The 27020-nt window shown below is 49.6% G+C and overlaps 1 protein-coding gene across 1 annotated transcript in view; it reads right to left on the reverse strand.

Moving 5' to 3' along the window:
• TDRD6 (tudor domain containing 6) overlaps nt 1–27020 on the reverse strand; it is a 408994-nt gene that overhangs the window by 255540 nt on the left and 126434 nt on the right. The window contains 1 exon segment of the mRNA XM_029596059.1: nt 2550–2607. Coding sequence (XP_029451919.1) covers nt 2550–2607 — 58 coding nt within the window.

Raw genomic sequence — 27020 nt, forward strand, 5'->3', positions numbered from 1 at the left:
GGCAATTTAACTGTAGATAATTCCGTGAGGAAAATTCCTGTCAGGAATCTCTTCAGAGCTCCTAAACTGCGAGGCTACTGCTGCGCGGAAAAAAGAAGACTGAAGGGGGACCCCTGCTGGCTGCAGGGTTAGTGCCATGCTGGGCATGCCCAGTAGGGGCCAGTCAAAGTTCTGGAAACTTTGACAAGTTTTCTGTGATTGGGCTCCATCCTGATGATGTCACCCATATGTGAGGACTACCATCCTGCTTGTCCTGTGAGAAAATTATTTTTCACTCAACACACAATTAAGCTCTGGAATTTGTTGCCAGAGGATGTGGTTAATGCAATTAGTGTACCTGGGTTTAAAAAAGGTTTGGATAAGTTCTTGGAGGAGAAGTCAATTAATTGCTATAATCAAGTTGACTTAGGGAATAGCCTCTGCTATTATTGGTATCAGTAGCATGGGATCTACTTAAGTATCTGGGTACTTGCCAGGAACTTGTAGCCTGATTTGGTCACTGTTGGAAACAGCATGCTGGGCTTGATGGACCCTTGGTCTGACCCAGTATGGCAATTTCTCATGTTCTTAACAAGCTTTGAACACATTGTCATGTTAGCTCACTTTAAAAAAAAATTAATTTCCAGTAATTCAGCATATTATGTTTATGCATTAGCAGATAACTCAATTTTTACCGCTTATGTAAAGAAAATGTGAGCTGAAATGTTTTATCATATCATGATATCTTTCCTCTTCTCCATCATGATTTTCTTTTTCCATTTGTTTTTATACTTTTTCCTTTGGAAATGTATTTAAAATCATTATTAAATACTTCCCTGGCACATATGAAAAGGCAGCAAATTATTTTCATGATTCTGTTTAGCACTTCCCTCTCCTCATATCAATTTTTCTTCCATTCTCTTTCCATCTTATCCTTTCATCTCTTTTCCCTCTATCATCAATAACCCCTTTATCTGCCTCTCCTTCTTTCCCTCTTTGTCACGCCGTTCAGTCAGGTCCTAATAAACCATCTTCTCAAAATAAATACTGGGCCCAATATTCAAAGCGTCCGTGCTATTTAGCCAGATAAGCAGGTTAGCCTTAAGTTATAGGGCAAACTACCAATATTCGGAGTTAGCCGCACAGATATCCATGTAAGTTTAATGTGTATATTCGGTGGCTTTGCTGTGCCATTGAATATAATTCCTAACTTAGCCGGAGAAGTTCTAACCAGCTAACAGGTCGATACAGTAACGTGCAGTTAAAGATTGCCCGTCTGTAACGTGCTGGGAGCGCACAATACAGACGAGTGAGGCGATCCAGCGATACAGTCTCCAGTTTCACGCGTCCTTAGCGCTTCCTAAAATAGACTCATAACCCTTTCCGCACCCAGCATGTAAATGAACGAAAAAGCTGTATAATGAAGGAATTAACTATTCCCCTCCGATACTGTAACGGGCGCTGATACTATCTCCTCAGTAACCCGCTGTTTTGCCGCGGCCTTAATGTGTTAGTTTACCGCCTCCCCCTAGTAGGAGTTAGTGTAGTGTAGTGTAGTGTAAAAAACATTGCTTACCCGCCCTGGTCCCGTCCAGTCTCCGGTCCAGCCCGTCCGGTCTCCGGTGTAGCCCCAGTCCGGTCTCCTGCAGCCCGTCCGGTCCCCTCCTCCCGAAGCAAAAAAAAAAACAACACACGAAAAAGTAGCAAGGCTCGGGCCTGCTACGGCAGTCCCTTCTCCCTTCCTCCCGATTTCGCACGGCCATTCATCCAGGCAGAGAGAACCGGTGGCGAAAACGGCCCACGGTTCCCTCTGCCTGGATGAATGCACGACCACCCGGCTCCCTCCGCCTGAATTAATGCGCGCCTGTGCGACCCGGCCTCGTTTGAACACGCGCCCACCCGCCCCCCGGATCCCGCTGCTGCGCCCGCCCAATCGAACACGCGCCTACCCGCCCGCGGCCTCGATTGAACACCCGGCTCCCGCCGCCGCCCGCCTGGACCCACGCCGCTGCCTGGATGACCGCATGAAAGTGACAGGTATTTAAAAAAATTTTTTTTTTTTTTAACACTCAGGTTTTTACATATTTTTGTTTTGTTTTTTTTTTGCACTTCCTGGTGCCTGTCATTTCAAATGTCATTTGAAATGACATTTGAAATGACAGGTACCAGCGCACCCAGGTTACTGTATAGGCGCTATATTAAGCGCCTATACAGTAAAATGGGTTGCGCGGGCATAACCCTTCCCTAACGCTTTAAAGCCGCGGCATGCATTTGCATGCAATTAGAAGAGAGTATCGGGGACTAAGTGAAGAGAACTGTGCGTGCGGGGAGGAAGGGTGCGCCTGACACTGCCGCACTGTTTCTACCGCGGCCTTACTGTATCGACCTGTAAGTTACTTACACAGCCAGCTTTGAATATCTACCCCACTATGCATAATTAGCTTCCATATTACCCAAAGCAACTTGATGGGCAGATTGGATGGACCATTGGATCTTTATCTGTCATTTACTATGTTACTAGAAAAAAAAGAAAAGGCAGCCACTTCAAGAGAGGCAGATTTAGATCTTACTTGGCAGTTCTGAGTTCTGTGTTGATGACAGTTCATATGAACAGGACCCAGACACACACTGCAAGAAGAAACAAAATCACTCACTTAACACTTATAAATTTATTTTAGTAACAAAATCAACAAAACCAAATGTCAATAAAAAGTCACCCTTAGTGATATGCAGTAAACGTGACCAGTCAATATAGGCACCAACATGCCATGTTTTGTTAAACTGCATCAAGGGGCTGTGGATGGAATGTTTCAGGTTATGTCTTATAAATCATGCACAGTCTTCTTTATAGCACCAAAGGTTTTCGAGACTCCAGACATTCATTATTGCACAATAGTAATGGCATGAAGATTTAGAAGACATGAACCGAAATGTTCCATCCATAGGCCTCCAATGCAACAAAACAACCGATGTTGGAGTTTCCTTGAATGCCAGATGGAGTGCATTAAATGATTTCAAGGTAAGTCAAAATTTTATTTGCAAAAGAAAAAGTGCTTATACAAATATCTCTTTGGGAAATATAATCTTCAGCCACATGGGCCATGACCAATTAATTAATTAAAAGGCAATGAAGGCGAGATTTTGCTGTTAGTGCCTATTATGAATGGTGATATTGCCAAGGGTGCAACGTGTGGGTAAAATAACCCACACGTTGATCACAACGTGTGGGTTATTTTACTAGTGTTGATAGTATGTTCCCCCACTGACTCAACACATAATACTGAGTTTGGTAACAAAATTCCTACAGAAAATGTTATACTTTATTTTAAATTTATTCAAATCCTTCAGATTTCTATTACTTTCCTTCTCAACTCATGCCCACAAATCTATCCAAGCTTTCAAAAGCATCCCTTTTATGATACCTTTTCCTTACACCATTTTAGCTATCAACACTGATAAATGTACAAGTCAAATTATGAGAGAATTTTTTCTATCACCAAACATTTTTCTCTAATCACATTAGGGAATTATCCAAACATGTGATCTTGGAGTGGCCTGGTTCACTTTTATGTTATCCAACTGCACTCAGTCTGTAGTACTGGGAACATTTCTCTCCCAACCTGATAAGTTCTCATGCAGTGTGCATACGACTCCTTTCTGTCACCCACATTATTCAACTTATACATGGCCCTCTCAGCAAACTCAGAGACCGACATATTACAGACTACTCAGGTGTCAATGTCGTAACTGCTGATACCACTCAGCACAAATCAAAGCTCAACCATTAGCAACCTCAATGACTGCTTAAGTAAAATCACAAGTTGACTACAACAAATTTATCCTAAACTCAAAAAAGACAGATGCTATGGATCAGCAAAAAAGAACCCCACCAACTTCTCCCAAAGGTAAGCCTCAATGGAATAACCCTAACCTTCAGCTCTCAAGTATGGAGTCTGGTTGGATTATAAATGCAACCAAAAAAAACATGTCCTACTCAGCAGCAAGGCCCAAATCCAAGCAAAATCCAAAACAACTATCTTCCTTTGCCAGCTTTGCTACTTCTGACCCATCCTGGATTTCAAAGCATTTGCAACCAGCATTCAAGCTTTAGTAATCTCCAACCTTGACTACTGCCAACTCCCTCTATATTGGGATTCCCAACACCTTAAAAAATGCTGAACTCAATTAACAGCAAAATAGAAAAAAACACACACATATGATCACATAACATCTATTCTAAAAAGGTTACGCTGGCTCCCAACACTCTACTGCACTAAATTCAAACTCGTCCTTTCCTACAAAACATTCAAATGCTCACCCACTATCCTACAGGCCATTACGCACTGTGCCCATGAACTTGTACATACGGGAGCCCCCTTTCCTAAAAAGCAAGACTAACCAGAACCAGGAAGAAAACTTTTGCAGGATCAGCCTCAACCTTATGAAACTCTTTACCACTTATGTCAAACTCGTCCCAGATCTACTATCCTTCAAGAAAATGGTGAAAACCTGGCTCTTTGAAGCAGCATTTTGTTCTAAACAGTGACACAAACTCTATTCTGAGCTTGTTCCCTGATCTGCCGCTAGCCTGCGGTAAAGTCCTGTTCTCATGGGGATGTCAAAGTATCACTGCCGATTGCCATTAAAAGCAAGGCCTGCAGGCAGAACATTGCGCAGGTCCACTCTTTTCTGGGCACATTCATGGACCACGAGTAAGCAGATGAGAAGAGAGAGGAGTTTGTTTTGTTTTTGTTTTTTTTTAATTATTGTTGAATTTTTGTAGTTGACATCTAAAACAATGAGTGGTCATTCTGTGATAATTATTCCAGTTATTATGGGACAAGGCAGATAAGGAGACCTTTCTACCTTGGAAGTTAAATGAGATAGTGTCCTGATTTATCCTCCATATGTGAAGTATGTACCGTTGTTGACTGAGTATGAGTTAATTCTAAGGTTTTTATTACAGAATCATGGAATTTTGAAGTACAAATTATAGATTGAATAATTTGTGCCCTTCTGGTTACACTTGAAAGTAACAAAACTGCCTTTCCAATGTGTTGCAGGGTATGAGGGTTTGTTACTGAAATTATGCTCTTGGATTTTTTTTTTTTTTTTAATTTGCTCTATAAACCCCAGGACAAAACTACAGGAGTTTTTGCTATGATTAATGCATTGTATTTGAAGTTTCAAAATCTGCTAATTTTAGAAGATTTTAAAGAGAAATTACTACTTACCTGATAATTTCCTTTCCTCTAATGCAGTGGTTCTCAACTTTTTTTTCTGTCAGAACACACCTGACAGATTGTTCTCACATGAGTAACACAGTGAACACATGACCTTCACAGGACTAAATGTAAACATACTCTGCATCCACAGCAACCCCCCCCCCCCCCTTTTCTCCAGATCCCAACAATGGGAGCAGAGCTAGGTCATTCCCTGTACAACTCACCATACAAAAAAAGGTATTCTGGTGTCATCTTATTAACAGCAACACAAACTCCCTCTACTACCAGGTGCAATAGCTCTACTTATGAAAAGACAGCAGTTCACTACCAGTGCATATCCTATTGAGAAAACACAACAAATAAGTGATACAAATGGCTACATGCTAGTAAAATACCTCACCTTGGGTCACACACAAAACCAACCTTCAAATACAGAAAGACCACAAATTACAAATATGGAGACAAAAACTGGAATGGAAACCCAAAAGGCCACTATGCATGCAGTGCAAACCTGGAGAAATAGAAACAAATATAGCACCTAACACACTCCCAGGATCTGCAATAATGCACACAAAATAATCCATAAAAGTTACACATGTATTATGGAACACACACTAATAGTAACAACCCAACCTATGAAATGACAACACTACAAATATTAAACCATGCCCTAAACACCAATACACCTCCTATTAGGAAAGCAGAACAAGTCAAGCTGCTATAGATCTCTACACAGAAATTATAAGCTTGCAGAACATCCTTACCTGAGTCACACATGCAGAACACAGATAGGTCCTGACCAAATACAGTTTAAAGAGGCCATAAAGTGTTTTTGTATTTCCATTGCTGCATTGCATACAGAGTTTGACTTTCCCGTCGATAGCAGGACTGAATTAGCCATGCTGTTGATGGGACTGTCTATCAAAGCCCAGGAGGCGGAGCTTTTCCAAAGCTGTATGCAGAGCTTTGCTCTGCGGCTGCGCGTGTGTTCCCGCACAGGAAGACAGATTCTCCTCAGTCTGTGTTTTCCGCGCGCGGGATCGCACGCGGAGCACTACTCTCCTCAGACGGAAAATAAAATTCTTCATAAAGGTAAAGGAAAATTAGGAAGGAGTATGCCATGACCATCAGGGTTTAAACCCTGTTCGTGTGGCAAGATAATGTCTGTCACGGTCGGACATTCTCAATGCTAAGTGTGTCTGGGCCCAGATCACAAGCAACAAGATTGTTCCCATTGCGGGAAAATGTCGCCCAGAGCCAGACGGCTAAGGGCCGAAAAGATGGAAAAACTTTGCGGGGCTACCGGGTCATATGCGCCCCACTCCGAAGCACACTCATCGCCGGGACCAGCGTCAAAGCAAGCCGCAATGACTAAACGAGCAGCATCGGTGGGCCCATCGCTAGAGGGCAGGCCTAAACACAGATCAAAAGGCCACAAACCAGATCAAAAAACCTCGTCTCCATCGAGAAAACTGGCAAGTGAGAGCAGGACTCCATCAAAATCACAGTCTCTAAAGCCGCCAAAATATCCGACTCAGCCTCCGACGCAGTCACAACCTGCATCAACGCAAGATCACTGGACTCAGACGCACTCCACATCGACAAAGACAGCATCAAAGCATCGTTATTCGCCCTCGGCGCATTTGACACCGACGCACTCGACACCGAAGGCATGCAGTGCGTCGGCCTCAACGCACCAGTCACAACATGAGGCACAAGAACATCGAAAATCGAGCATTGTTCACATCATGAACCACAAGATCCTGTACCACCACGAAGACCTCATCCGTAAGAGGAACAAGTGAAGGAACAGTTACGTCAACAGCCTAGACTTTCTTCTTCACCATCATCACTACACTCCCATAAAGATCTCAGTGAGCCATATAAGAGGAAGTCTAAACGACACCACATCAGCGACACTTGTCACCTATATCTCAAGGGGTTTTTACTCCTCTTCTTCTGTCTCAACCGGATAGAAGTACTAAGAGACAAAGACAATCCCTCTCCAAATCACGAGATGAGTGGAGCGATGTGGCGTCCTTATCTTCCTCATCATCATCATCCTCGTCCATTCAGATCTACTCGGATCTCTCTGCAGCATCCAGAGGACGTAACCTATCAATTCATCTGCTGGATCCAATACAGGGTAAAGAAACTTTTCCTGAGGCCCCCTCCACATACTCCTGTTGCACCGGCGATGCCTGATCTTGCACAACAGGCAATCACTCAAATCTCTATGGCCCTGACAGAACTGTTTGCCGCCCTGCAATCCAGTCTACAAATTCCGCAACCTCCACCACCTAATTGGGAGTTACCAACTGAGTCACCTTGCTCCTCTCCAATACGACCACAACTTCCATCCACGCCTCCTCCTAGAAGTTTTCCATCTCCAGGTCTGCATCCACAAACCCCCACTGACCTACTTCCACACCCCACTACTCCTCCTACCTCTCCAGACTCCACAGGATATCCCTCCGATCCACCGGAGGAGCCACAAGAGCCATACTCTCCACCAGAGGACCTTGCTTACCCAAAGTTTCTCAATAAAGTGGGAACCACATTAAGTCTAGCCACTCAAAGTTTCTGACCCAAGAACGGAAACTTTAGGAATATTAAAGATCTTCGATCTTCCCTCAGAACCAACTTCATTGGCATCGCATCAGGTCCTGGACTCACTGTTGCAGAAGTCTTGGGAGACTCCTTTCTCCATTCCTCCCATTTCAAGAAAAATTGATCTTAAATTTAAGATGAGGCAGTCTAAATTTTACTCACCTACACAATTGCTACACGCCTCTATAGTAGTAGAGTTGGCGCTTCAAAGAGCAAAAACACTCCTGCTGGCTCTTCTGCTCTTCTCTCACCCCAGCGAGAGAGGCAGACATCCTTCTATCGCTGCCCTTGCCACCTGGGCTATCAGTGTTGTGACGTCAGCCGGACACGCCTCCTTCTGTGACGTCAGACCCCTTCTGTGACCTCAGATGCTGGGGGGTTGTAAACCCGGCATCTGCTAGGTTCCCTTGCCTTGCAACGCGGTCACCTAGAAAGTTGCTGTTCCTGCTCAGTCTGCCTGCCTGCCAGTCTACCAGCCTGCCTGCCAGTCTACCTGCCTGCCTGCCAGCTTACCTGAACTGACTCCGACTTGTCTCATCGCTCCGTATTCTGCTACCTGCCCAGACCTCGGTCCGTCTGTCTTCGCTGCCTCTGGTGGCCCGTCCAGCTTCTACTCCGCTCCTGGTCTTCTTCCACAGCGCCTTATCTCCTAAGTCCCAGCGGTCCAGGTCCCTACAGGCTCCTCCTGGGGGGACCATGGACTTCCAGGGCGAAGCCGCCTAAGTCCTAGCGATCCGGACCCCAACAGCTCCTCTGGGGGGTCACGGGTTTCCAGGTGAAGATTCAGCTCCAGCAGCGTGTGTCTGCCTCCCGACCGTCCTCCATCGTCGGTCGGCCCAAGGATCCACTTCCGGATTACAACAGTTTGCAAGGCCATGGATCCGGCAGACCTCACTGGTCTTCAGGCCATTCCGGGACTCGCTCAACGCCTGGTGCACCAGCAACAAGTCCTAGACTCCTTGGCAGCCACTGTGGAGCGGTTGGCTATTCGGATGGATGCGGAACCTCCTGTACCTGTGTCCGCACCACCACCACCACCAGTGGTACCTTTCCACGCTTCTACCCAACTTCCGGCACCCTCACGTTACGCCGGGGACCCCAAGGCATGTAGGGGATTCTTGAACCAGTGCTTCATGCGGTTCGCTTTATTGCCCAATCAATTCCCGACTGATGCCATTCAAGGTGGCTTACATATTCTCCCTGTTGGACAGTAAGGCCCTGAACTGGGCATCACCCATGTGGGAAAAGAACGACGCCATCCTCGGCAATCTGATTAGTTTTGTAGAGAATTTCAAGGCGGCTTTTGACGAGCCTGCGCGCCAAACCTCGGCAACCTCGGAGTTGCTCCAGCTTCGACAAGGAACTCGGACTTTGGCGGATTATGCTCTGGAGTTCCGCACGCTTGCTTTGGAGGTAGGGTGGCGCGATGACGCTCTCCGAGGAATCTTCTTGGAGGGTCTAGCAGCCAGGATAAAAGACGAACTGGCCGCCCGGGACCTTCCGGAGGATCTCAACTCACTGGTTGACCTTGCAGGACGCATTGATCGCCGTCTGCAGCAAAGGGCGAAGGAAGGACGACCTCCTCGACGTATGGCTCCTCTGGCCCCGGTCTTTTTGAGACCACTTCCTCCGAGTCCCCGGAGTACCAGTACTCCTTCTGAACCTTCCATGGAAGAGCCTATGCAACTGGGAAGGGCCTCTTTGACTCCAAAGGAGAAACGACGCCGTCGCAACCTAGGGCTATGCCTTTATTGCGGAGGAAAGGGACACTTCCTTTCGCAGTGCAAGGAGCGAGCGGAAAACTCTCGCGCCTAGGAGTAAGGGAGGAACGTCTCCTAGGCTGCCTCAACGCTACTCCTCAATGTACAGTTCCTATAACTCTAAAGTTCCCGGGGGGTACCTTTGACACGAGAGCCCTCATCGACTCGGGCGCCGGAGGGAACTTCATTACCCGCGAACTCGTGCAACAACTCTGTTTGGCCACTCAACCTCGGGAGCCACCGTTACGGGTTACCTCAATTCGGGGTACTCCTTTACCCGGAAGTATTTCTACTACTACGGTCCCAATCACCCTTCAGACAGGGCTATTACATTCAGAAAAGATTTCACTTCTGATCCTAGAAAAGTCTGTACACCCAGTGGTTCTCGGACTACCCTGGCTTCAGCAACATTCGCCGGTGATTCAATGGGATGATTTGCAGATTACCCAATGGAGCTCCCGTTGCTTTCAAACCTGCATCAAATCAGGTGTGGTTCATCAGATTCCTTTGGCTCACACTGGATCTCTGCTTCCGTCTCAGTATGCGGACTTTGCCGACGTGTTTTCCAAAGAAAAAGCAGAACTTTTGCCTCAACACCGTCCCTTCAACTGCGCAATTGATCTGCTTCCCAGCGCAATTCCGCCTCGGGGAAGAGTGTACCCCCTCTCTCAGCCGGAGACTCGAGCAATGTCGGACTACATCACCAAGAATCTCGCCAAGGGGTTCATCCGCCCTTCTAAGTCACCTGCAGGGGCAGGCTTTTTCTTTGTAGCCAAAAAAGATGGGACTTTGAGGCCGTGCATCGATTACAGAGGGTTGAACGCCATTACTAAAAAGAAAAGCGCTACCCGTTACCTCTAATTCCTGAACTATTGGATAGACTCCAGGGAGCACAGGTATTTTCCAAGTTGGACTTAAGAGGCGCCTACAACCTGGTTCGGATCCGTCCCGGGGATGAATGGAAGACCGCTTTTAACACCCGGGACGGACATTACGAGTATTTGGTCATGCCATTCGGCTTGTGTAATGCGCCTGCTGTGTTCCAACATCTGATGAACGAAATACTTCGAGAACTACTATATTCCTGCGTAATTGTATATTTGGACGATGTCCTCATTTTTTCCCGAGACCTGGACTCCCACCGGCACCACGTCCGGCAAGTACTTCAGATCCTGCGCGATCATCATCTCTATGCAAAGCTTGAGAAGTGCTTATTTGAACAGGACACTTTACCTTTTCTGGAGTATGTTATCTCTGCCACGGGGTTTTTCATGGACCCTAATAAGATATCCGCAATCAGGGAATGGCCCCAACCTGTGGGCCTAAAAGCACTGCAGCGATTCTTAGGATTCGCGAATTTCTACAGGCACTTCATACCACGGTATTCGCAACTAGTTGCTCCTCTGACCGCCCTAACCAAGAAGGGCGCGGATACTCGAAACTGGTCCACTGAGGCCTGTAAAGCATTCAAGGACTTGAAAGAGGCCTTTCTACTGGACATCTGTTTGCGACATCCCGACCCATCTCGCCCTTTCATGGTCGAAGTTGATGCCTCCAGTGTCGTCGTTGGAGCGGTGCTCTCTCAATGCTCCAGTACTGGACACCTTCTACCATGCTCTTATTTCTCAAAGAAATTCACTCCTGCCGAGGCCAACTATGGAATAGGTGACAAAGAATTGTTAGCTATCAAGTTAGCTTTTGAAGAATGGAGGCAATGGCTGGAGGGGGCTCAACACCCGGTCACTGTTTATACTGACCATAAAAATTTGGAATTTCTCACTCAAGCCCAACGGCTCAATCCCAGGCAGGCTCGCTGGTCATTATTTTTCAGTCGATTCGACTTCGTCCTCAAATATCGGCCTGCCTCGAAGAACGTGCGGGCAGAAGCTTTATTCCGCAATACTATCTTTGAGGAAAAAGAAGATCCTCCTCAGCATATCATCGACCCAGCCAAAATCTGCCTCGCCAGTACCAGCGTCCACACTCTGGGGAGAGTAATGGTTCCTCGTCAGGATCGCACAAAAGTTCTCGAGTGGGCCCATGACTCCCTCATAGGAGGTCATGTCGGCAGAGACAGGACGCTAGATCTCCTAAATCGTTACTACTGGTGGCCCAAGGTTCGTCAGGATGTACGTGCGTACGTTGAGTCTTGCCCGGTGTGTGCTCAACAAAAAACAGACAGTGGTCGGCCTTGGGGCCTCTTACAACCTCTACCGATTCCCACCGAGCCGTGGACTCACATTGCCACGGATTTCGTGGTTGATCTACCGTCCTTTGAAGGAAACACCGTAATCTGGGTCGTTGACCGTTTCTCTAAAATGGTTCACCTCGTTCCCTTGCCTAAACTGCCCTCGGCACCAGAGCTGGCTCTCCTCTTCACGCAACACATCTTTCGGGCCCACGGGCTCCCCCTCAGAGTATCGTGTCCGATATTGGCGGGCTCTCTGCAAAAAGTTCGGAATACAGTTAAATCTGTCCACGGCGTTCCATCCTCGGAGCAACAGGCAGACTGAGCGAATGATTCGCTCCCTTAAGACATTCCTCCGCAGCTTCATTTCCAAAAGAAGGGATAACTGGGTCTCCCTTCTACCATGGGCCGAGTTTGCATACAATAACCACACACATTCGGTTACAGGGCTATCACCCTTTCAGTCGGTTTTCGGTCGGAACCTTAGACCACCAGTACCAATTCCTGTGGCCGTTCCCTCACCTGCAGCGCAAACATCGGCTCTCCAGCTTTACCAGTGGTGGAAGGTTATTCAGCAACGACTCTCTCATGCTGCTATCAAAGCACGAAGGGTTACCAATCGCCATCGGCGCCCGACACCGGTTTTTCTGCCCGGTACCAAAGTGTGGTTAAGTACCAAGAACCTCAACTTGCCTGCATCCTCACGGAAATTAGCCTCCAGATATTGTGGACCTTTCCGGGTGGCAGAACGGATTGGCTTGGTGTCCTACAGGTTCCGGCTTCCCTCCTCCTTTCGCATTCACAATGTGTTTCACGTCTCCCTGTTGAAGCCTGTGGTAGTTTCCCGCTTCCATCAACCCAGTGCTGATACGGTACTGGCCCCCTCTAACGAAGAACCCACGTATCAGGTACGAGAAGTATTGGATGTGCGCTTCCACAACCGTTCTTGGGAATACCTCCTGGCTTGGGGGGGTGCAGATCTGAGGAGGACTCTTGGGAACCTGCTCGAAATATACTGGACAAGTCCCTGTTAACCCAGTTTCATCACGACTATCCCAATAAACCCGGACCCTTGAGGAGGGGGCGTAAGAGGGGGGGTACTGTTGTGACGTCAGCCGGACACGCCTCCTTCTGTGACATCAGACCCCTTCTGTGACCTCAGATGCTTGGGGGTTGTAAACCCGGCATCTGCTAGGTTCCCTTGCCTTGCAACGCGGTCACCTAGAAAGTTGTTGTTCCTGCTCAGCCTGCCTGCCAGTCTACCTGCCTGCCTGCCTGAACTGACTCCGACTTGTCTCATTGCTCCGTATTCTGCTACCTGCCCAGACCTCGGTCCGTCTGTCTTCGCTGCCTCTGGTGGCCCGTCCAGCTTCTACTCCACTCCTGGTCTTCTTCCACAGCGCCTTATCTCCTAAGTCCCAGCGGTCCGGGTCCCTACAGGCTCCTCCTGGGGGGACCGTGGACTTCCAGGGCGAAGCCGCCTAAGTCCTAGCGATCCGGACCCCAACAGCTCCTCTAGGGGGGTCACGGGTTTCCAGGTGAAGATTCAGCTCCAGCAGCGTGTGTCTGCCTCCCGACCGTCCTCCATCGTCGGTCGGCCCAAGGATCCACTTCCGGATTACAACAATCAGCATTCTCAAGCCAGGACGGGAACAGCACCAGCGTCAGTTGCACCTGGCAACTGCATCATGGCATTTTCTTCTTCCCGCCTCAACAGCCCGGAAGAGGAAGTGAGGTGTAGTGGTAGCATGGGAAGAAGAAAGGTGTCGGCCCTAGGAGCAGCATGGGCCCAGAGAAAAACATCATCAGCTAATGATCATCAACGGGAGAGAGAGCAGCTTTAGTCCCCATAGCCAATGGGATTCTTTTTTGGACCAAGGAAGCTGCTATAGCTCCCATTTGTGCTCCGAGGGTGGGGGGGTGGGGAGGGGAGGGGGAAGTGAGATTGTGAGCGAGCCAGCTTGAGTGTAAGTGAGAGAGAATGTATGTGACTGAGAGAACACGTGTATGTGATTGAGAGAGATTATTCAGGACTAGTGTGCATGTGAGAGAGAGAGATTGGACAGGGAGGCGACTAGTGTGCATGTGAGAGTGTGAGCCAGGTTAGGGAGGAGACTGTGAGAGACATGGGTCAGGGAGGTGACTGGTGTGTGAGAGACAAACTGTTCGTAGGGGTGTGACTGGTGTGTGTGTATGAAAGAGACAGACTGGTCATGGGCTCTAAGGAAGAGGACTATGAGGATAGAGCTTCAGCAGCCACTACTGCTTCTGGTGTGTTGAGAAGTATGCCTGAACAGAAAACCAACATGGAGAAGGAAATCCCCAGAAGCCTCTGCGTGTCTTTGGCCTGCCTGGGCTGATTGGACTGAGTGACTTTCTGAGCATGGATATCTGTAGAGGCAGGCAAGCTGGCACCAGACAGGTGATGTCTATTCATAGAGTCACCACAGGGGAGCTTCAGGCAATATTCTCAGGAGTTTGTAATCCACACAGTTACAGACGTGTTGATTGCCTTTACCAGTAAGAGTTTAACAGAACAAAGAAAGTCATGGGAAATGGGCTACACATCCTGGGAAGCCAATCAGGGATAGTTAGGGATGATTTAATCATGCATTTGACATCACAACTTATGTAAATGATTCTTTGGGCAGTCACACAAGTCTAGAAGCTTCCTCAATATTGTATGTTATCTATAAAAGAAGGATCACTTCCTGCATACAAGGAGATGCTGGTCAGTTTGTAAGACTAAGGGCACCCCGTACCCAGCATCTCCAGAGAACACTTATATTGACTAATAAAAATACATTATACTTTTTACTGAGTCTAAGTGTTCTTGTGTCCCTGGCCATAAACATAGAATAAGCATTACATTTTTGGCACCTGAACAGGGACTTGATAGCTGTGGCTATCTTTGAAATTGTTTGTTTGTTTTTTTGCTTTACATGTGGCTATCTATTGTGGGGTCTTGCATCTGATTCTGCGGGCAGGCTCAGATCCAACACTAATACTCGGACCAATCTTGTCCGAAGGCTGTTCCCAGATAAAGATTTCTGGATGTTTGATGTGTTTCCCATATAAAGATTTCTGGATGAAGTTTTGTAGTTTTGTTTATTGCATAGTGATTCCTAGGAACAGAGGTTTCTGATTTCTGGATGACTGGTTATTGAAACAGTAGTACCTGGAAGAAAACAAAAGTAGTACCCGGAAGATGTGAGTATCCCCCATGGGAAGACAGATCTGTAAGTAGTTAATCATGCCTATATAATTAATTTGCAAATGTAATTTTCTAGGTAAGTAAAAGATTTCTTTTTGGCCAATTGCAAACAACAGTGCACTATTTTTTTTTTATCTACTTTGGGGACGCCTATTGTAGACCATTCTATTTAAGGAGTACTTATTAAAAGTGATTGTGAATTATTTGTCTGTATATTTGTTAATAAAATGTGTACTGGAAAAATAACAATAGTATAAGTTGTAAGTCGAAGTGTTGGGAAAGTATAATTTGCACTCTTGCTTTTTATTTTATGTCTGATTGTTATAGCAGCTTCAGCACTTGAAAGGACACTGGGAGCTGGAGAGTTAACTGGGTTGACAGGTAAAGAGAAAGCGGGAGGATGTAAAGCTCCAGGCAATTCATATGGGTAATAGGACGCAGTGGGCGAGAATTGGTTTACCTGACTGGCTTTTGTTTAAAAGGTATACACAGACTATGGAGGAATTAAAGTTGTGGACAGTAAGTGAATTTAATTTAGTAGATTCTTTTAGAAAGTTTGGTTTCATCAGCTTTCTCTGGCTGGCTAACTTTGAATTTGGGTAGAAGCTCATAATATTGGGTTTGCAAACACTAAACTTAAAAGATTTTAGAGCAGACATAAAAGATATTGGTGAGATTACTTGCCTGATAATCTCGTTTTCGTTAGTGTAGACAGATTGACTCAGAACAAGTGGGTATAGTGTGCTCGTGCTAGCAGTTGGAGACGGATCTGACGTCAGCACGGGTACATATACCCCCACAGGAAGTGAAGCTCTTCAGTAATCTTCCTTGCAAAAGCTGTTATGGATATATGTGTACTGACGATCAATGAAATAGTGAAAACAGGATTCCCCTGACCGATTGATAGTAGCTGGAGACCGCCAGCATTCCCAACCGGAAGGCGTCGACACCTGGTAGAGTGGACGCACTCATGTAAGAAGTGATAAGGCTTACCTTGAATCGGTGAAACCAATGTATACAGGCAGCTGGGCGGGATGCTGAGTCCATCTGTCTACACTAAGGAAAACGAGATTATCAGGTAAGTAATCTCACCATTTCCTGTTGTGTAGCCAGATGGACTCAGAACAAGTGGGATGTACAAAAGCTTTACTCCCGGACTGGGCGGGAGGCTGCCTGAGGACCGTGTAAGACCGCCCTCGCAAATGCTGTGTCCTCCCTGGCCTGGACATCCAGACGGTAGAACCTGGAGAAGGTATGGAGGGAGGACCACGTCGCCGCTTTACAGATTTCTGCAGGCGACAGCATCCTACATTCTGCCCAAGATGCTGCTTGGGCTCTGATAGAATGGGCCTTGACTTGTAGAGGCGGTGACTTCCCGGCCTCTACGTAGGCCGCTCTGATCACTTCTTTAATCCAGCGGGCGACGGTGGGCCGAGAGGCCGCTTCTCCTTGTTTCTTCCCGCTATGAAGGACGAACATGGTCAGTCTTTCGTACTGTTTCTGTCACTTCCAGATACCTGGGCAGCAATCTGCTGATGTCGAGATGGCGTAGCAAATGCCCTTCCTCTGATTTCTTCAAACCCGCCGTGGTAGGCAGGGATATGGTCTGGTTGAGGTGAAATTGGGAGACTACCTTTGGCAAGAAGGATGGAACTGTGCGAAGATGGATACCCTCTGGAGTGATTCTGAGAAAAGGATCACGGCAAGACAGTGCTTGTAGCTCTGAGATGCGGCGTGCTGAACATACAGCCAGCAAGAACACCATCTTCAAAGTGAGAGAACGGAGAGACAGGCCCCGAAGGGGTCTGAAGGTGGATCCCGTGAGGAAATCCAAAACTATGTTGAGGTTCCACAAAGGCACTGGCCACTTCAGAGGTGGACAAATGTGCTTGACTCCTTTCAGGAAGCGAGAAACATCTGGGTGCGTGGCAATGGTCTTGCCATCCCTCCTGGGACCGTAGCAAGACAGCGCAGCCACCTGAACCTTGATGGAGCAGAGGGAGAGACCCTTCTGAAGTCCATCCTGCAGGAAATCCAAAACAATAGGGATTGTGGTCGCATGCGGATTGGTGCCGTGAGTGTCGCACCAGTCTTCAAATACCCTCCAGATCCTGACATAGGTGAGGGAGGTGGAAAACTTGCGAGCTCGGAGGAGTGTATCTATCACTGGCTCTGAGTAACCTCTTTTCTTCAGTCTAGCCCTCTCAATGGCCAGACCGTAAGAGAGAATTGAGCTGGATCCTCGTGAAGGATGGGACCTTGACGTAGCAGGTCCCTGAGAGGAGGCAGGGGAAGGGGCTCCCCTACCAGTAGTCTTCTCATGTCCGCGTACCAGGGTCTTCTTGGCCAATCTGGTGCCACTAGAAGAACTAGGCCCCGGTGCTTCTGAATCTTGTGGATGATGGCGCCCAGCAGAGGCCACGGAGGAAAAGCGTATAGCAGAGTCCCTGGAGGCCATGGCTGAACCAGGGTGTCGATCCTGTGTGAGAATGGGTCTCGCCTGCGGCTGATGTATCTGGGTACTTGAGCATTGGACCTGTCCGCTAGTAAGTCCATGTCCGGAATCCCCCAGTGATCCACAATCATTTGGAAGACTGTGGGTGACAGCTGCCATTCCCCGGGATTTAGGCTTTCTCTGCTGAAGAAGTCTGCCGTGGTGTTGTCCTTCCCGGCAATGTGGACGGCGGAGATGTCCTGAAGATTCGCCTCTGCCCAAGCCATCAGCGGGGTTATCTCTAGGGGCACCTGTCGGCTTCTGGTTCCGCCCTGGCGGTTGATGTATGCCACCGTGGTGGCGTTGTCAGACATCACTCTGACAGCCCAATTCCGCAGTTTGTGAGCAAATTGCAGGCAGGCTAACCGGACTGCTCGTGCCTCTAGACGGTTGATGTTCCACCCCGACTCTTCTCTGTTCCACCGCCCTTGTGCGGTGAGTTCTTCGCAGTGTGCTCCCCAGCCGCTCAGGCTGGCATCTGTGATGAGCAGAGTCCACGTGGGGGAGGACATCTTCGACCCCCTGCTCGTGTGGTTGGACTGCAACCACCATCGTAACTGGGTCCTCACTCTGGCCGGCAGAGGCAAGTGCGTGGAATAATTCCGGAAGCGAGGGCTCCAGCGAGAGAGCAGGGAGTGTTGTAGAGGTCTCATATGGGCCCTTGCCCAGGGCACCACTTCCAGGGTGGAGGCCATGAGGCCGAGAACCTGCAGATAATCCCAAGCTATGGGCCGGCTGGCTCCCATCAAGTACCGGAGACGCGTCTGAAGTTTTAACCTTCTCTTGATAGTGAGACTGACTGTGTCTGCCTCGGTGTCGAACTGTACTCCCAGGTATTCCAGTGATTGGGAAGGCAGTAGGCAACTCTTGTTGAGGTTGACTACCCATCCCAGGCTTTCCTGAAGGGCGATCACTCTGTTGGTTGCCCGATGGCTCGCCTCTCGTGATTTCGCCCTGATCAGCCAATCGTCCAGGTAGGGATGGACGAGGATTCCTTCCCGTCTGAGCGCCGCTGCTACCACTACGACCACCTTGGTGAAGGTCCGCGGTGACGTGGCTAAACCGAAGGGCAGAGCCCGGAATTGGAAGTGGCATCCCAGAACCTTGAATCGTAGGTAGCGCTGATGATCCGGATGGATCGGGATATGCAGGTAGGCTTCTGACAAGTCTAAGGTCGTGAAGAATTCTCCTGGCTGGACTGCGGTCTTGACTGAGTGCAGAGTTTCCATGCGAAACCTCGGGACCCGTAAGTATCGATTGACTGACGTGAGGTCCAACACGGGCCCGGAAAGTGCCCTCTTTCTTGGGTACCATGAAATAAATGGAATAGTGTCCAGAATTCATTTCCCATACAGGTACTGGGATGATGGCTTTCAAGGACAGGAGCCTCGCCAGGGTAGCTTCCAAGGCTGCCTTCTGATGTATGGGACACGATGATTCCACAAACCTGTCTGGAGGGAGATGAAAGTCCAGATAATACCCCTCTCGGATGACAGCGAGGACCCACTGGTCTGACGTTATCTCGACCCATCTGGAGTAGAAGAGGGTTAATCTGCCCCCTATAGCTCCGTCCCCCGGATGGATCGGCGGATTCTTATTGGGAGGTGCGGCCGGGCCCTGAACCTAGCCGGCTCCCCTCTTCTGCTGTTTGGGCCGAAAGGACTGGTTCCTGGCCTGAGGACGAGGTGCCTGGTAGCGACCCCTATAGGGAATGAAGCGTTGGGAGCTTCTGCCTCTGGATGGCCTCGGAAAGGCACGCTGGTTCCTTCTGAACCTGTCTTCCGGCAGTCGAGGTATTGGAGAGGCACCCCATGTGCTGGCTAGTTTATCTAGGTCGCTGCCGAACAGGAAAGAACCCCTAAAGAGCATTCTGGTGAGGCGTGTCTTCGAAGGAGCATCGGCTGTCCAATTCCGTATCCAGAGCTGCCTCCTGGCAGCCACAGAAGATGAGATCCCCTTGGCTGTTGTACGAACTAGGTCGGATGCAGCATCCGTGAGGAACGAGAGAGCGGACTCCATGTCTGCCGCCGGAGCATTGTTCCTGACCTGTGATAAACAGGAACGCGTCACCACTGTGCAGCAGGTTGCAATTCGCAAAGACAAAGCTGCTACCTCAAATGTCTGTTTCAGGATGGCGTCCAGTTGCCGGTCGTGAGGTTCTTTGAGGGCCGCCCCCCCCTCAACTGGAATGGTAGTGCGCTTGACCACTGCGCTAACCAAGGCGTCCACCCGAGGGCACGCCAGCATCTCCTTGATTGCCGGATCCAGGGGGTACATGCCTATCAGGCCCCGACTCCCTTTGAATGAGGCCGCGGGTGCAGCCCATTCCAGATCTATTAGTTGCTGTGCGGCTTGCAAGAATGGAAAATGGCGGGCTGTAGGACGAAGACCTTCCAGCAGCGGGTTCTGTGTAGATGGCACCGTAGTGCTGGGGCCTGAAATATCTAACTCCGCCAGGCACTGAGATACTAGGTTGGAGAGATCTTCCTTGGGGAAGAACCGCCTCATGGTTCGATATGGCTCAATCCCCGAGGGAAGTTCCCCCTCCTCGGAGGGTTCTGATTCGGTCTCCGAGACATTAGGGTCTGCCTGAACCGGACTGCCCGGAGGCGGGTGCGCTTGCCCACGAGAAAGGCGCGAAGGTCCAGGGGCAGGATCCGCTGGAGCAGCCACAGGAGCAGCAGCAACAGCAGGGCCTGGACGGGAAGCTGATTGCATCTGTACAAAGGCATGGATCCCCTTAAAGAGATCCACCCAAGAAATGGAGGTGGTCTCAAGTCTACGGGGAACCAGGTCCCCCGGTATCCCAGGTTGTTCGAGACTACCCGCAAGATCCGGGGTGGCCCCTGGGGAACTGTTAACAAACCTCGGTTGAGACTGGTCCTGGCCCGAGGCTCCCACTGCCTCCTCACATTGGGCACAAAGGGAGTCTGGCTCCTCGCTGTGCGTGGCCCTAAGCTGGCATGCTGAGCAGAGGCCAAGGGCTTTCACGCCGGAATCAGGAGGCGCCGCCGCCAGAGACGCCGGGGCTTCTGAATGTTCCATCGCTGAAAAATATGCGCCCAAGAATATGCGGCAGTAATATGCGCTCAATACAACATGCGCTCAATACAACATGCGCTCCATACAACATGCGCCCAATAATATGCGGCAGCTACAGACGCTTAATACAATATGCGGCAGTAATATGCGCTCCATACAACATGCGCTCCATACAACATGCGGCAGCTACAGACGCTTAATACAATATGCGCTCAATAATATGCGGTCAGCAATATACGCTCTATACAATGTAATATACGCTAAATGGTAGACAACATACGCTCCAAATATGCGCTCAATATGATACAGGCACCTATCATGGGCGCTCAATACCTTAAACAAGGCCGACAAAATGGCGACCTCCGCGGCATGCCGGATACAGGCAACGCCGCCGATCCTCGTACCTCAGAGACCAAAAGTAAAAGATATACGCCTTACCTGATCCTCGGCACTTCCCGGCTGAAACCCGGGCGGTCTCCGGCTGCGGGGGGAGAGGGGAAATACCGTCACCGCCGCGCTTGAGGGATGCACCCGCTGCCTCCCAAGTCCACGCCGGGACCGAGGCGCCTCTTAGCCCGCCCAAGCCTCGCTCGGGGACTGGGTCCCTGCCACGATTCGGCCACCGGACCGAGGCAAAAACCTCTGAGGGATCGCGGAAATCACCACGGGAAACTCCTGGGGGAGGGACCGAATGGTATCACCGCAGGAGTGCGGGGCTCGATGTTCCTGTAGAAATTTAGTAAGTAGAAATTAGAAAATAGAAAGTAGATTGGAAACACGCTCAGCGAGTGTGCAGGCTCTCCAAACTGCTTTGGAGACGGAAATTACTGAAGAGCTTCACTTCCTGTGGGGGTATATGTACCCGTGCTGACGTCAGATCAGTCTCCAACTGCTAGCACGAGCACACTATACCCACTTGTTCTGAGTCCATCTGGCTACACGACAGGAAGATTGCACTTTTTTTTCTTCCATTCGCTGACAGGGAGTCATCTAGTAGATAATAGAAAAGCTCATGGAAACCAACTCTCTTGCTAAATTGGTTTAAGTATGTGAAAGAACAGTCATTAGATAAACATTTGCAAGTCTTTGATCTATGGTATAGACAAAGATTCTGTTTCTGATGATACTGAATAGAGTAAACTGCCCCACACTATGCTTCTGCTATGGCTGCTCTGAATTCCTATCTTTTCAGGTGACTGTAGTGCTGATATCCAGCTTTGCTGCATGCTTGTAGTCAGCTAGGTCAAATTACTTAGACACCTTAAAAGGCAGCCCTGCTAATGGAAATAAATTGACATTAACTGCAGAAGACTCAGAAATCATACAGGATCTAGTACAGTCAGTATTGAATGCATCTAGTTTGGCTCTTGTTGAGTTAAGTTATGAGATTGATTTGTGGTTATATCATGGGTCTGAAGGATGGGCAGTGGCTGCTTCTCAGCATGACAATATAACCTCCAAGGCTCAGTTCTCTGGTACTTTGGTGTGATAGAACAGGGATTTTCAGAATTAGGGTTTGTGGTATGTACGGAACCTGTCTGTAAATTGCAAGCACATGTACCAGGGATTTTAATTGTCTTACATACTTCCCATGAAGTTAGAATACTTTTAGGGAATGGTCACATCTCTTTTACCACTATGAGATTTGGTAAATATTCAGCCATATTATTGACTTCTATAGTATCCTATTAGACAATGTTGAGATTACTTACCTGATAATCTCCTTTTCCTTAGTGTAGACAGATGGACTCAGAACAAGTGGATATAGTGTGCTCGTGCTAGCAGTTGGAGACGGATCTGACGTCAGCACGGGTACATATACCCCCACAGGAAGTGAAGCAACTCAGTAATCTTCCTTGCAAAAGCTGTTATGGATATATGTGTACTGACGATCAATGAAATAGGGAAACAGGATTCCCCTGACCGATGGATAGTAGCTGGAGACTGCCAGCGCTTCCAACCGGAAGGCGTCGACACCTGGTAGAGTGGACACTCTTATGTAAGAAAAGGACATGGCTTACCATGAATCGGTGAAACCCATGTATACCGGCAGCCGGGCGGGATGCTGAGTCCATCTGTCTACACTAAGGAAAAGGAGATTATCAGGTAAGTATAGAAACATAGAAATGACGGCAGAAGAAGACCGAATGGCCCATCCAGTCTGCTCAGCAAGCTTCACACATTTTTTCTCTCATACTTATCTGTTTCTCTTAGCTCTTTGTTCTATTCCCCTTCCACCCCCACCATTAATGTAGAGAGCAGTGATGGAGCTGCATCCAAGTGAAATATCTAGCTTGATTAGTTAGGGGTAGTAGGGGTAGTAACCGCCGCGATAAGCAAGCTACACTCATGCTTATTTGTTTTACCTAGACTATGTTGTACAGTCCTTGTTGGTTGTTTTTTCTTCTCCCCTGCAGGGAGCTATGCTGGATATGCGTGAAGTATCAGTTTTTTTCTCCCCTGCCGTTGAAGCAGAGAGCCATGCTGGATATGCATGGAAAGTGAAGTATCAGGCACATTTGGTTTGGGGTAGTAACCGCCGTAACAAGTCAGCTACTCCACGCTTTGTGAGTGCGAACCCTTTTTCTTCTCCCTTGCCGTTGAAGCAGAGAGCTCTGCTGGATGTGTGAAGTATCAGTTATTCTTCTCCCCTGTCGTTGAAGCAGACAGCTATGCTGTATATGCATTGAAAGTGAAGTATCCGGCATATTTGGTTTGGGGTAATCTCAACATTTCCTGGCGTGTAGCCAGATGGACTCAGAACAAGTGGGATGTACAAAAGTTTTACTCCCAGCCTGGGCGGGAGGCTGCCTGAGGACAGCGTAGGACCGCCCTCGCAAATGCTGTGTCCTCCCTGGCCTGGACATCCAGACGGTAAAATCTGGAAAAGGTATGGAGGGAGGACCATGTCGCCGCCTTACATATTTCTGCGGGCGACAGCATCCTCGATTCTGCCCAAGATGCTGCTTGTGCTCTGGAAGAATGAGCCTTGACCTGTAAAGGTGGTGACTTTCCGGCCTCTACGTAGGCCGCTCTGATAACTTCTTTGATCCAACAGGCTATAGTAGGCCGAGAGGCCGCTTCCCCTTGCTTCTTCCCACTGTGAAGGACGAACAGATGGTCCGTCTTTCTTACTGCTTCTGTCTGTTCCAGGTATCTGGATAGCAATTTGCCAATGTCGAGATGGGGTAGCAAACGCCCTTCTTCTGATTTCTTCAAGCCCGCCGTGGATGGCAGAGATATGGTTTGGTTGAGGTGAAATTGTGAGACCACTTTAGGTAAAAAGGAGGGAACCGTGCGAAGATGGATAGCCTCAGGAGTGATTCTGAGAAAGGGATCACGGCAGGACAGCGCTTGTAGCTCTGAGATGCGGCGTGCGGAACACACTGCCAGCAAGAACACCATCTTCAAAGTTAGCGAACGGAGAGACAGGCCCCGAAGGGGTCTGAAGGTGGATCCTGCGAGGAAATCCAAAACTATGTTGAGGTTCCACAAGGGCACTGGCCACTTCAGTGGCGGACGAATGTGCTTGACTCCTTTATGTAGGTGAGGGATGTGGAAAACTTGCGAGCTCGGAGGAGTGTATCTATCACCGGCTCCGAGTAACCTCTTTTCTTCAGTCTAGCCCTCTCAATGGCCAGACTGTAAGAGAGAATTGAGCCGGATCCTCGTGGAGGATGGGACCTTGATGAAGCAGGTCCCTGAGAGGAGGCAGGGGAAGGGGCTCCCCTGCCAGTAGTCTTCTCATGTCTGCGTACCAAGGTCTTCTGGGCCAGTCTGGTGCCACTAGAAGAACTAGGCCTCTGTGTCTCTGAATCTTGTGAAGCAGGGCGCCCAGCAGGGGCCGCGGAGGAAAGGCGTATAGCAGAGTCCCTGGAGGCCATGGCTGAACCAGGGCGTCGATCCCGTGAGAGAACGGATCTCGCTTGCGGCTGAAGTATCTGGGTACTTGAGCATTGGACCTGTCCGCTAACAGATCCATGTCCAGAATCCCTCACTGATCCACTATCATCTGGAAAGCTGTGGGGGACAGCTGCCACTCTCCCGGATTTAGGCTTTCCCTGCTGAGGAAGTCGGCCGCGGTGTTGTCTCTTCTGGCAATGTGGACGGCGGAGATGTCCTGGAGATTCGCCTCTGCCCAAGCCATCAGCGGGGCTATCTCTAGGGACACCTGTTGGCTTCTGGTTCCGCCTTGTCGATTGATGTATGCCACCGTGGTGGCGTTGTCGGACATCACTCTGACTGCTCTGTTCCTCAGTCTGCGGGCAAATCGCAGGCATGCGAATCGGACTGCCCGTGCCTCTAGACGGTTGATGTTCCACCCCGACTCTTCTCTGTTCCACCGCCCTTGGGCTGTAAGCTCTTCGCAGTGTGCTCCCCATCCGCTCAGGCTGGCATCTGTGGTGAGCAGAGTCCACATGGGGGAGGACATCTTCGACCCCCTGCTCATGTGGTTGGACTGCAACCACCACCGTAGCTGGGTCCGCAGTCTGGCTAGTAGAGGTAGATGCACGGAGTAATTCCGGAAGCGAGGGCTTCATCGAGAGAGGAGGGAGCGTTGTAGTGGTCTCATATGGGCCCTTGCCCAGTGTTCCACTTCCAGGGTGGATGCCATGAGACCGAGAACCTGCAGATAGTCCCAAGCTGTGGGCCGACTGGCTCCCATCAGGGACTGTAGACGCGTCTGGAGTTTTAACCTCCTCTTGGTAGTGAGGCTGACTTTGTCTGCCTGGGTGTCGAACTGGACTCCCAGGTATTCCTGTGATTGGGAAGGCTGAAGGCAACTCTTGCTTAGGTTGACTACCCATCCCAGGCTTTCCAGAAGGGCGATCACTCTGTCGGTTGCCCGATGGCTCTCCTCTCGTGATTTCGCTCTGATCAGCCAATCGTCTAGGTAAGATTGGATAAGGATTCCTTCCCGTCTGAGCGCCGCTGCTACGATCAGCTTGGTGAAGGTCCGCGGCGCCGTGGCTAATCCGAAGGGCAAAGCCCGGAATTGGAAGTGTTGTCCCAGAACCTTGAAGCGTAGGTAGCGCTGATGATCCCGATGGATTGGGATATGCAGGTAGGCTTCTGATAAGTCTAAGGCCTTGAGGAATTCCCCTGGCTATACTGCGGTCTTGACTGAGCACAGAGTTTCCATGCGAAACCTCGGGACCCTTAAGTACCGGTTGACTGACTTGAGGTCCAATACGGGCCGGAAAGTGCCCTCTTTCTTGGGCACCATGAAATAAATGGAATAGTGCCCAGAATCCATTTCCCATGCAGGTACTGGGATTATGGCTTTCAAGGACAGGAGCCTTGCCAGGGTGGCTTCCAATGCTTCTTTCTTGTGGATTGGACACGGAGATTCCACGAACCTGTCCAGAGGGATGTGATGGAAGTCCAGATAATACCCCTCTCGGATGATGGCGAGGACCCACTGGTCCGACGTAATCTCGACCCACCTGGGATAGAAGAGGGTTAACCTGCCCCCTATGGCTTCGACCCCCGGATGGATCGGCTGATTCTCATTGGATCCTGAACCCTCATTGAACCTGAACCCGAGCCGGCTCCTCTTGCGCTGCTTGGTCTAAAAGGACTGGTTCCTGGCCTGAGGACGAGGCGCCTGGTAGCGACTCCTATAGGGAGTGAAGCGTTGGGAGCTTCTACCTCTGGAGGGCCTTGGAAAGGTGCGCTGGTTCCTCTTGGACCTGTCTTCAGGTAGTCGAGGTACTGGAGAGGCACCCCATGTGCTGGCCAGTTTATCTAGGTCGCTGCCAAACAGAAGAGACCCCTTGAACGGCATTCTAGTGAGACGTGTCTTAGAAGGGGCGTCAGCTGACCAGTTTCGTATCCAGAGCTGCCTCCTGGCTGCTACTGAGGATGAGACCCCCTTGGCTGTCGTACGGACTTAGTCGGAGGCGGCATCCGTAAGGAACGAGAGAGCGGACTCCCTGTCAGCTGCCGGAGCATTGTTCCTGACCTGAGACAAACAGGAACGCGTTACCGCTGTGCAGCAGGTTGCGATTCGCAAAGACAGAGCTGCTACCTCAAAGGTTTGTTTCAGGATGGCGTCCAGGCGTCGGTCATGAGCCTCCTTGAGGGCGGCGGCGGCGGCGGCCGCCCCCCCCCCCCGTTGGAATGGTAGTGCGCTTGACCACAGCGCTAACCAAGGCGTCCACCTGAGGGCACGCCAGCATATCCTTGATTGCCGGGTCCAGGGGGTACATGCTGGACAGGGCTCGACCCCCTGTGAATGAGGCCTCTGGCGCATTCCACTCCAGATCGATCAGCTGTTGCGCCGCTTGCAGGAAGGGGAAATGGCGGGCTGTGGGACGAAGACCCTCCAGCAGCGGGGTTCTGCGTGGATGCTTCCATGGTACTGGGGCCTGGAATAGCCACTCCGTCAGGAAAAGAACCACCTCATGGTTCGGTATGTCTCTATCCCCGAGGGAGTTCCCCCTCCTCGGGGGGTTCTGACTCGTTCTCCAAGACATCAGGGTCCACATGAGCGGGACTGCCCGGA

This window comes from Rhinatrema bivittatum, chromosome 3 (genome assembly GCF_901001135.1).
Source record: "Rhinatrema bivittatum chromosome 3, aRhiBiv1.1, whole genome shotgun sequence".
Classification (NCBI taxonomy): domain Eukaryota; kingdom Metazoa; phylum Chordata; class Amphibia; order Gymnophiona; family Rhinatrematidae; genus Rhinatrema; species Rhinatrema bivittatum.